Source organism: Hemibagrus wyckioides, linkage group LG26 (assembly GCF_019097595.1).
Source record: "Hemibagrus wyckioides isolate EC202008001 linkage group LG26, SWU_Hwy_1.0, whole genome shotgun sequence".
In the NCBI taxonomy this organism is placed as follows: domain Eukaryota; kingdom Metazoa; phylum Chordata; class Actinopteri; order Siluriformes; family Bagridae; genus Hemibagrus; species Hemibagrus wyckioides.
Window position 1 is genome coordinate 73403 of NC_080735.1, and position 11933 is coordinate 85335.

Consider the following 11933-nt stretch of genomic DNA (forward strand, 5'->3'; position numbering starts at 1 on the left):
TCACATAGCCATCCTGCTGAAAAGGAGGAAATACTGCAGGTAGTAAAAGCACCTTCAGACCTTCAGCCTTAGGGATGTTTTCATGATGAGATTCACCTTACAGTACAGAATAAATAGTACAGTTCAAGTAGAAACTGCTCCTTTAAATACAAAAAACAAAAAACTGAAAAAGACACACACACAAGCATTAAATGAATACCCAGACACTGAATTTTTTTTTTTATTTCAATTTATTTTTATAGCAATTTAACAATGTACATGAATCAAAGCAGCTGTAAAGAAGTATAGAAAGAAAGAAAAAAATTACAAAGGGAGATGTACACCGATCTGCCATAACATTATGACCACTGACAGGTGAAGTGAATAAGACTGATTATCTCCTCATCATGGCACCTGTTAGTTGGTGGGATGTTTTAGGCAGCAAGTGAACATTTTGTCCTCAAAGTTGATGTTAGAAGCAGGAAAAATGGACAAGTGTAAGGATTTGAGCGAGTTTGACAAGGACCAGATTGTGATGGCTAGACCACTGGATCAGAGCATCTCCAAAACTGCAGCTCTTGTGGAGTGTTCCCGGTCTGCAGTGGTCAGTATCTATCAAAAGTGGTCCAAGGAAGGAACAGTGGTGAACCGGTGACAGGGTCATGGGCGGCCAAGGCTCATTGATGCACGTGGGGAGTGAAGGCTGGCCCGCGTGATCCGATCCAACAGACGAGCTACTGTTGCTCAAATTGCTGAAGAAGTTAATGCTGGTTCTGATAGAAAGGTGTCAGAATACACAGTGCATCAGTTTGTTGAGTATGGGGCTACATAGCCGCAGACCAGTCAGGGTGCCCATGCTGACCCCTGTGCACTGCCAAAAGTGCCAAAAATGGGCATTTGGACCACGGAGAAATGGAAGAAGGTGGCCTGGTCTGATGAATTTTCTTTTACATCAAGTGGATGACCAGGTGCGTGTGCATCACTTACCAGGAAAACACACAGCACCAGGATGCACTATGGGAAGAAGACAAGCCGGCAGAGGCAGTGTCATGCTTTGGGGAATGTTTTAATGCGCCATGCCACAAAGGAAAAATTGTTCAGGAATGGTTTGATGAGCAGAACAAGAAGTTTGAAGTGTTGACTTGGCCTCACAATTTCCCTGTGAAATATCTGTTCCCACAATATCTGTGGGATGTGCTGAAGTCTGATCCATGGAGGCAACACGTCACAACTTAGAGGACTTGAAGGATCTGCTGCTAACATCTTGGTGCCAGATACCACAGCACATACCTTCAGTGGAGTCCATGCCTCGGCAGCAAAAGGGGGACCAACACAAGATTAGGCAGGTGGTCATAATGTTATGGCTGATCGGTGTATAACTCGCCTGTACAGTATTATTACAGTTTATAATCAGGAAGAATTGTGCAACCAAGAGCTCTTGAGGAACTAATAGGTCAGTATAGTTTCTGAGCTCATTATTGACATAGCACTAATTCCTTCCTGCTGTGAACTGACTGGGTCACAGGCTGTCCATCCAGATCTATCCCCAGCAGCAGTGAGCATCACCAAGCCACGAGACTCCAACCAGTGCTAGAGTGGTCACACTGGAAACTCAGAACACTGGGAGCTAGGGAGTGGGACGTATAGCTCGACAGAGACAGACAGAGAACAGAGAGAGAGAAAAATATTAGCTAGCTTTGATCATGTGACATGTTTTATCCGGAATTTGCCTGGGAACCGAATTCAAAGAGAAGTTCTGTATATCTTGTCAGAACATCAGCAATACATCTCACGATCACCCAGTAAATCCCAGCCGCTTTCTAGACTCCTGCATGTAGGTAGTCACATCCAGCTTCTTTCTGCGCACATAACTGGGCAGCTGAACTCCTGATTTATCCTGCACTTGGTAACTCGGTCTAATGACTCCAAACACAGGTCCACGTCCTCCACCAATGCCCACCTTTGAGGCCTTGTGCAGGATGGAGGTGTTCCTCTGACCCTTCCTAGCTGTCTCTATCACATCCTTGGCATAAGTCTGAAACTGCTTCTCTTCCTCTGCAATAAACTGTGCATTCCTCACTTTACATTCCTGCTTCTGTTTTTCCCTGAGCTGCTTCTTCGCATGCTTCTCATTCTAGATGCAAACAAAAGTGGAGTTTGTAGTTATGTTAAATAAAGTCTAAAGAAATGTAAAGTTAAATAAAGTCCTGATATAAAACTAGAGAAAAAAATGAGCTGACTGACCATCTGATGGACATATGAGTCTTGTAGCAGTTTGACTGCCTCTTTCTTTTTCTGGGCCTTGATTTTCTGAGTTTGATGGTAAAGGAAATCTGCTGCTTTGTTTGCTTTAAGCGTCTCAGCAGCCTCCTGCTTCTCCTTCTGCTTCCTGCACTTCAGCTCTTTATGCTAAAATGGTATAATTGGAGACAAAAATACATTTAAATGCACCAAAAAATACCCAAGTAACAGAAACCATTTAAAAAGTGTGAACCTTTGAAACATTAAAGGTAAAATATTGTCTTGCTTTGACTCCTTATAGTTTAACATATTCCCAAAACTGGAATTTACCACAGCTTCTCTGTGTTCAGCAATACTCCTCAACACAGCAGCCTTCTTCTTCTCCTTCTCACGCTGTTCTTTATCCTTCTTGGCCACAGCTTCTGCAGCTGCCCTGGAGATCACCTCATCCTCATCGTCGCTTTGCGCCGCGAGAAATTCTGCCAGTCTGTCTGCAACGATTTCCCTGGGTCTCTGAAACTCTCTGCCAAAATAAATGATCATCAGACAAATATGTAACACTACATTATATGACCAAATGTATGTGGACACCTGACCGTCACACCCATATTTGGGTCTTCTCCAAAGTTGGAGGCACACAATGGTCTAGCATGTCTTGTACACTGCAGTATCACAATTTTGTGTTTACAAAACTAGTAGCTATAACTGACAAAAAGCATCTGATCCACCAAGCGGTAAAGAGAAGGCGTATGGACCAAGTTTCAGTGTAAAACACAACTTTTTAAAGATATTTTGAGTACCTGAACATCTCTGCCTCTTTTTCCTTCCTAAGTTTCATCTGTTTGTCTTTGGCCTCAACAACAAGCTTCCGTTTCTCTTCTTCCATCTCCTGTTTCTTGGCGTTAGATGCTTCGAAGATTTTCTTATTGGCAAACTCTTCCTGATTAAAGATAAAAAACATACAGGAGATTAGACTTATTTTAGTGCAACCTAGAGGTGGATACATTGACAAAAATCTATCACTATATTCAATTAAATAACATGAGAACATGCAAACGGAGAGCACACAGGGCAGAGGAGGGAATTGAACCCAACCCTGTAGGTTATTTCTTAGATTTGATCAAATCACATTTCATAAAATGACCATTTTTTCCCCTGAAAACTGAGATACAGCTTCTGCACATTTTCTACTTGCTGCCCCCAAGTTTGAGAAGTAATTACTTGAAAAGCCTTCTTGCGCTTTCTCTTCTCCTCTTGCTTCTTCTGCTTGAGCATGGTTTGTTCCATTTCATAAAGCTTTTGGAAATGCCTGAGTTCTTCTTCCTCTTTCTTCTTTTCCATCATCTCCTTCTCTCTAGCCTGGTCACGCTCCTTAACCCTAATAAACAAGGACACAGTTATAGCACACATGCTCCTCACTGAGCAAAACAGAGGTAACATGTTAGCTCTCATTTAAATCAAAGCAAAATTTTGTGGTCAACTACTTTGTTACACCAGAAACTAATAGCTATAATACTGTGCATATGTTGGTTAATCTGATACGTTACTGTTGTTTCAAAAACTCAGCATGAGCCAGGCGCTTCTGCTTCCTCTCCTCAGCTTTCTCTCGCTGCTCCTGTAAAGCCAGCTCCGTGTTTTGTGCGATCATGGCCGAGATCTCGTCTTTTTCTTTTTTAGCCTCAATTTCTTTTCTTTTTTTCAGCTCAATCTGAGCCTCCCTCTCCTTCAGGACTTCAGTCATCCGCACAGCACTCTGGGGAAGAAATGATTTCAACGATAACAAAATGAACACAATATTTATGTGAAGGAAATCACAAAGAATATGATGCTGCATACAGTATATGTGATGAAAAGCAAGACAAGAAATCCAATTAAAATATTCCTATACTAACATGAAATCTTTTCACTCTGTCTGTCTGGAGGAACTGCAGGGTTTTGGCCCTCTCTATTGCTTCCTTTCTTTTCATCGCTTGAAACTCTGCTTCCTCCAAGTCGAGCTGCTTCCTCTTCTCCTCTTCAATTTCCTTTCTAATTCTCCTTGATTCTAACCTCTTTTGCCGCTGTGCCTGTAAATACATGAACAATGCATTGATATATTTAGAGATTTTCAGAGAGAACATTTATTCAATCTGTGGCACTGGAGATACATGGATATATACATATGTGAAAACTGCACATACTCATATGTACGTACACTAAACGGAAATCGTATCAGATAATCCTACTTTACAGGTATACAATTACTAACTGTAGCCCAACTGTTGCTGTGTCCAGTTTGTTAGTCCTGTGGTCAGAGACTGATTAAATGCTGATAAAACACACTTGTGGCTAACAAGTGGGCAATTAGTGCAGACTTTACAGACTCCAGCATCACTGCTGTGTTTGAGACACTCCTACTTGTTCCACACTCACTAAAGCAGGGGTGTCCAATCTTATCCGCTAAGGGCCGGTGTGGTGCAGCTTTTCAAACCCATCAAGCAGAAGCCACACCTGATTCCACCTGTTTAATCAGTTGATCTTGGCTTTCAGTAGACTCAGATGCGGCTTCTGCTCGGTCGGAATGAAAACCTGCTCCCACACCACCGGCCCTTTGTGGATAAGATTAGACTAAAGTGTCAGCATCATAGCTGAGCTGAGGAAGTTTGACTTACAGCTAGGGAGTCAGGCCAGTTTTTGACCACTTCTTTGGAGCGCAGGTGCAAGGCCTCTCGCTCTCTCGCAGCTGCATCAAGACGATCCTGCTCTTCTTTCACACGATTCACACTGTCCTGGATTCTCTTCCAGTCTGATGTGGACAACACGGTCACTTTGTGCAGGTCTACAGGTAACTTCGGTGTATTGATCACCTCTGGTAGAACACCTGTTGAGATGTAAATCAGGATGTAAATTACAGAGGATTTTGTGCACATTTTTAAAAAACTGATAGACAATAAAAACCATAGGTTAATGGGGTTCTTCAAAATCGAATGTTCTTTTCAAAGACACTCAAACATTTTTTCTCCAGTAGTGTTAGGACATACATAAATAATGATCTTGTTGATCAGGTTTTACTCCAGAAGAGCAGACATAAATAAGACTTTTAAACAGCCCTAAAGCTGAACATACCCTTCCTTGCCCTGTGGTATACTGTGTACAGCAGATCGTATGGTATGATGGAAATGATACTGTATGTTAGTATGCTAACAGAAAACCTCAAGTATCTAGGGGAACATTTTAGCTTTCTAGGATATTATTGCACTTTATTTGAAACTTTAAAAGGGACAAAATATGTCCTTAGGGTACAATTATGTTCCCAAAACGAGTTATAAAGGTACTGAATAGAGGTAGAAAATTGTACCCTTCAGGGTACCACCCCAGCGACGGCCACTTGTACCTTAAAAGATCCAGTTTTGTACCTTTCTTTCTGAGAGTGTGTATGCTAACGGATCTTGCTAACTAGCAGGATTGTCGGAATTAGGAAAAGCTATAATGCAGTTAGTAACCATACCATAATCAATACGGCTAAATAGTCTGAATGAAGACAAAATAAATCGCTGGGAAATTGTTACAGGTTATGAGTTAAGGCTAAATTCAACAGAAAACTATTCTATAAACTATAAATGAGCGAAGTGATCTAATCTGGCCAAGTCTATGCATACATATTTAAGTCAGTAAACACGCTAGCATGTGTCTATTCACTCACCTTTTCTAATTGTGCCTTTTCTCCGGACAAACTGCCCCACAGGCACTGTAGCCTCTGTCTTATTCTTTTGCTCGGACATTTTAATTTTTCTCGATGGAAATCTCTGTATTGATGGTTTTACACTCATCTCGATAAAACATACAGTTTACACTGAGCACTCGATCAATGTTTGGAGTGTTTAATCCCCGTGACGTGATCAATGACGTAAATTCTCATTCTCATTCGGAATCTGACGTCATCTTAAAAAAAAGGATAAAAAACGGCAATATCATGAACCCCTGGGTTTGGGAGTGTTGTTCACTTCACCAGTGAAATGAGCAAAGAGGATTATTAGTAGTATTAGTAGTAGTAGTAATTATTATTAAACATAGACATTAGTAAAACATTAAGGCAGTGCAGTTATAGACACAAAGAAAGCAAAGCAGCAAAAATATACACCAGAGAAAACAAAGAACAATGTAATAATTATAGGACAAATATAGAAATATAGTTTTCATTGCTCTGGATAGTTTCCATATATTGTCTAGAGCTATTTTGAATAAAGAAAATAGAGGTTTTAAACCTGGAAATATAAATTTATTTTGTAATATTTTCTCATAGTCTCTTTTGAATAGTCAAACAACCCAAAGAAAAGGTCATTAAAACAGAAAGAAATGTCACTTACAAACCAGAGACCAGGCCAAGAGAGTCTGCTTATGGAAATTTGATAGAGATCTTTACAACATCATTATTACTTACTTATTACCTGGGATAATTTCACTCAACTTATTGGCACAAGTTAGAGAAAAATTCAGCCCACCAACTTCAGAAAATATATAATTAGGGATGATAATATTCCAAAGTGAAAAGGGATTATTAAACGTTCACTCAAAAATAGCTTATTCAGCTGGTTTGGTTTATGTCAATAAACTATATAAATAAATAAATAAATAAATAAATAAATAAATAAATAAATAAATAATAACACAAGTAGCTCTCAGGAAAAAGGTTGGAGACCCTTGGTATAAACAAATGAATGATTTTATGGCTGCAAGTCTGATATAAAATTAATCAGGACATTGCTGCTTTTTAGTGTGAGACGTTTGTTTAACCTTACACAGAAGATAACATCTCAGAGAGCAGGAATGGGTTTGATATTTCCAAGAAAATGTTGGACCTTTTCAATGAATATATTGCCCCTAGTAGGCTAGGAAAAAAAAGAAATACTTATGAAAAACTAAAAATACATAAAGCCCTGAGTATCTACTTTCACATGAGCTTCATATTAACCACCACTGTGGAGTGCAATGACAAACACATTCAATGCTGAACATGGACACAACTAAACAGGAGGAAACTCCATTATGTCAGCTGCTGGAACAAAAGGTCATGATTTAAACATGTCTCAGCTCCTGTTGATTGGGCAAAGACCTTTCCAGTTACATCACCTGGGAGCCCTTATTAAGACATATTTTCTAAATCAAGCATTAAAAAAATCCTGACTAAAGTCAACTACTGTCATAAGTCGTAAATATAAACAGTGAAAAACAACTTTTGTTATCTCGAGATCACGAGAAAATTAAGTCGAGATCATGAGAAAACAACTTTTGTTATCTCGAAATCACGAGAATATTAAGTCGTGATCACGAGAAAACAAAAGCAAAAATAATAATATCACATGGCTACCATGTCTGCTAGGGATGGGCGATACCACTTATTTTCTTTTCGATCCGATACCAAGTACTTTCAAGACAAGTATCGCCGATATTGATACCGATACCGATACTTCTATGAAATTTTTTTATGTAAGTGATTTTATAGTGTCTTTTGAGCCATCATTATTAATATTAAATAAACTGCAATAGACATGAGTTCTTTTTGCTACATTTATTTAAAAACACTGAACACTATTAATCAAATAGCAATTTGTACAACAAATATATAACATATTCTACAAACCGTTTTCAATATTTGTCATGTAATATTTCAACATTTCTTCCCTTTACAGGTTTTTGAGATGTAACAAGTGAATGTTGACATTAACATTTTCCTCCTGAGCCTTTTTTTCTTTGACTGATCAACTCTCTTGCTTTTGTTGTTGTGCTGATAGAACCTGAAAGTCAAATTCCCCCCATATGCCTCCTTTAGCTGTAGATGATGCAGCATGTGGGGTCACTGGAGGAGTCACTGTCACTGATGAGGCACAGCTTGCTGTAGGTTCTAACACAGACCTTAATACAGATGTTGAGGTAGCTTCTAGTGGTGCAGCAGCCAAGTGGACATCCAGTGGACATTTCAGATAGGACTCGCTTTTTCACAGCTTCTACATGATCTTTGTCACGAAATGCCAGGTGTTTAAACCTAATATCAAGAAAGGTGCTGACAGCAAGGCTGTGTATGGTTTCAATCCCACGGAATCTACGCTGACATTGCTGTGCCAGCTCTGTGGCAAAAGAGCTACCTTGATGCTCACTGGCAGCAGTTGCTCTAAGCAGCAGTGATACTAAAGGAATGACCTTTGAGACAGAAATGTATTTTTCTGCTGATATTTCACGTGTTGCCTCCTAAAAAGGTTTCAAGGCCTCAATGATCAGGTGAATAAGAGACTGCTCTTCATTTGTAAAGCACAGGTCACTCTTCCCAAGTAAACAGAGGGCTGTGGTAACTGGATCTACTTGTTCATGTAGCCTCTCCAACATGTAGAAAGCTGAATTCCACCTGGTTTCAACTGAAATAATCAGTTTATGTTCTGCCACTTTTAGTTGATTTTGTATCTGTTTAAGCTTCTCTGTGGCTTTTGTGCTGTGGTGGAAAAAGGATACAATGCTTCTGCATTTTTCCAGCAGGTGAGAGGTCTCAGGAGATGCTTTTATTGCATCTTTGACCACCAAGTTTAATGTGTGGGCAAAACATGGGTAATGCTTCCACCCAGCCTTATGTACTGCAGAAACCATATTCGCACCGTTGTCTGTGGCAACTGCAAGCACCTTTTGAGTTATGCCCCACTCTTCAGCTATTCTTTTCAGCTCCGCACTAATATTGTCAGCTGTGTGCTGTAGACTGAAATGGCAGGTTTCTAGCACAAATGTCTGCATTTGCCAGTTGTCAATTAAATGACAGGTCACAGATAAATATGCTTCTGTGGACCTTGAGGTCCACATATCTGTTGTGAGAATGACATGGTTCGCATTTGGAATGCTGCCTTTACTTTGACTTTACAATCAGCATACATGTTGTTAATTGTGCCCTCCATCAGCTTTTTCCGGCTAGGGATCTGGTAACGTGGATCAAGAATCTTGATCGTCTTCTACAACTGAGATTGGCTGGAGGTCCCTTACAATCATCTCTCCTATGCTTCTTGTAATTTCTGATGCTCTCTGTGAGTCATCTATAAAATATAATACATATATTATCTTCTTAAAGCTGTGTTACAGGCATTAAGAATATATAATGATAGTAAATTCTTCCCAGGTATTACTTGACACTTAAACTACGTAATTTATTTAATAAACGTGTTTTAAATTCTATAAACAATATATAAATGATTTCATTAAGAATATCCACCAGGTATCAGAAACAAAAAATAGATATAAGCTGATGAAAAATGTATAAAAGGTTTTAATAAAAATCCTACTGTTTAAAATAAAATATCCAGTTTAAACACTTATATGCAGTGTAATATTCGGCTCCACATGAAATACTGCAATATCTTCATATCTGAAATAATTTGTATTGTACAGAGTATAGCTATGATAAATATGACTCGACTTTTTGTATTCAAATAATCTAGTCACCACTTGGTACCTGGATAATGTCCACCTCTCTGAAAGGATTCTGCTAAAGAACTCTGCCTCAAGCCAGAAGATGGGGGTCGTGTCTGTGTTACCTCCTCTGCTCGCCTCAGCTGTACTTCGTCGTGCTCTATAGGGTGTTTTGCTTTTAAATGCTTAGTCATATTTGTGGTATTGCCACAGTGGCGTATTGTTTTTTGACAAATGTCACATAAAGCTTCATCATTATTAGCTGGAGTGAAATAACTCCAGATTATGCTTCTTCTTTTTTTTTCAGTCATGACTGCAGCCATGCACTCAAACGAACCCCTTTTAAACCTGCCTTGGACTGAGTGAGCAAATGCGTTGATACAGCGGAAGAAGATATAGTTCCCATTGACGTTCCGATTGAAGTGTATTTATATACTATACAGCATACTACTTCTATGAAAATGTTCTAAAATTACTTGTTTAAAAAAACAGATAGGATCGATACTTGCTTTTGAGAATCGATTCTTTTGATACAGTGGCAATATCAAAAATATCGATACTTTAGGATCGATCCGCCCATGCCTAATGTCTGCTTAAAATAATTAGGGAGTCAGAAGTATAAATATGAAAACATGCTCCTCATATTCTTACAGTACAGATAGCATTAGAGGTGTTGTAATATAAAGTGGTTTTATACTGGGAGCATTATTTGATAGGGGATCTTGGTCTGTCGATACATGCTACCCATGAAATCTTAATTAATAATGTTATAATCGAGTATCGAAACATGCTCCTGGCATTCTAACAGTACAATTAACCCCTTTTAATATGCCATAACACTGTAAGAGTTATACCTTTAAAGTATATACACAACTGGACATGTGAACCTGTAAGGCAGTATTTTTCGATAGGGTAGCGCGAATCGATAGAGTCTGCTAATGATTCGTGCTACAGTAGCATTTTTCAACAAAGCAGCAAAACTCGACAGAACACCGGTTTTGTGTCATGCAGAGAAAAGTGGAATAAAAGTGGGTACTGTTCAATGAACTTCTCGTTTTCATTATTTTATTATTCTAAACGTGTTTAGGCGAACCCGTTAAGGGAGCTCGGTTATATTGTTACTATATAATACTATAAAGTATTATTAGATAAAATAGACATTATACTATATACAACCATAATAATAATAATAATAATAATAATTATTATTATTAAATTTTTCTTTTTATTCTTTTATAATTGTATTATTTTATTTTATTTTTTAAATTATTATTAAATAATCCGGCGACCCCTCATGCACGTAGGGAGCAGCCGAAAGATCAACAACAACAACATTATTAAATAATCCATAAATTGAGTTTCTATACAGAAATCCCAGTCTTAGACAATCGTGGGGTCTCAAGCCCCGGTGTCAGAACCTGTGCAGACTGAAGTGACTGAAACCGAAGTGACTAGAGAAAGCGATTGAAGAAGAAGAAACCCGATGGATTTCCGATGATTTCTCCCGGGTCTGAGGAGCTGGACTCTCCGCAAGCTGGCCTGTGCTGCGGGGCTGCTTGGTGTCTCTGCAGGTGCAGGTTACTGCATTTACCACTACTTGCATGGACAAAGCGCTGCTGCTGACCACACTTAGCCAGCTCACGGGAGGATGATTTGACTTTAATATCATAGTGTTTTTACAATAAATCATGTTTAAGGTACACTGTGTTACAGTCTAATGTTATCTAGTTAATCAGCGATATCCTCTTTTTCCGCGAATTAGCCTAATGCTAGTTACCGTGCTAGCGAACTCGGCCATAGGAATAAACTACACAGCAAAATACTTAACGGAATTGATGACATTGGCTTAAGAATTTATTTTATTTCCGCAATAAAATGTTTACCTCACTGTTCGGTCACTTTTAACAATAATGACTACTGGTTTTACACGAAATCATGCTTAGCCTAGTGATTAGCTAACTCACGTGCCGCAGACTTTTAGCTAGCTCACGCGCCACGGTGTAATTTGTTGTCCTAATGTTATTTATCTAGAGAATTTGTCTATGACTTTCATTATTACACAGATTACATGTTAAATTAATGTACTTTTTAATGTCATTAATGTCTTTTTGTTATAAATGTGTTATCTGCCTTTAGAATGTAACTAATCATGTAATGTACACAATATCATAGTGAGTATAAAGATTGCTGAACTTGGTTTAATAATAATAATAATAATAATAATAGTTTTAATAATTAGACATTATAATAATTAGACACTATAATATTAATACAGATAATACTTGGGTGAT

At 38.6% G+C, this 11933-nt stretch overlaps 1 protein-coding gene across 1 annotated transcript; it reads right to left on the reverse strand.

Annotated features, from left to right (window-relative positions):
- Window positions 1-306: 306 nt before the first annotated feature.
- Window positions 307-6064, reverse strand: LOC131347065 (cilia- and flagella- associated protein 210-like). Its single transcript, XM_058380919.1, has 9 exons — window positions 5903-6064; window positions 4872-5080; window positions 4113-4286; window positions 3768-3973; window positions 3442-3598; window positions 3021-3160; window positions 2551-2743; window positions 2224-2388; window positions 307-2113 (listed from the first exon to the last, which is right to left on the reverse strand). Exons 1-9 carry the CDS (start codon window positions 6027-6029, stop codon window positions 1775-1777), a joined length of 1710 nt encoding a protein of 569 aa, XP_058236902.1. The 5' UTR covers window positions 6030-6064; the 3' UTR covers window positions 307-1774.
- Between the last annotated feature and the right edge of the window lie 5869 nt (window positions 6065-11933).

Bases quoted from the DNA above. Each gene is read 5' to 3' on its own strand.
- LOC131347065 (XM_058380919.1), bottom strand. From the start codon at position 6,029: ATGAGTGTAAAACCATCAATACAGAGATTTCCATCGAGAAAAATTAAA. The intron at 5,081-5,902 runs GTGAGTGAATAG...ACATCTCAACAG, and splicing joins AAAAGGCACAATTAGAAAAG to GTGTTCTACCAGAGGTGATC. The intron at 2,744-3,020 runs GTACTCAAAATA...TTATTTTGGCAG, and splicing joins AAAGAGGCAGAGATGTTCAG to AGAGTTTCAGAGACCCAGGG.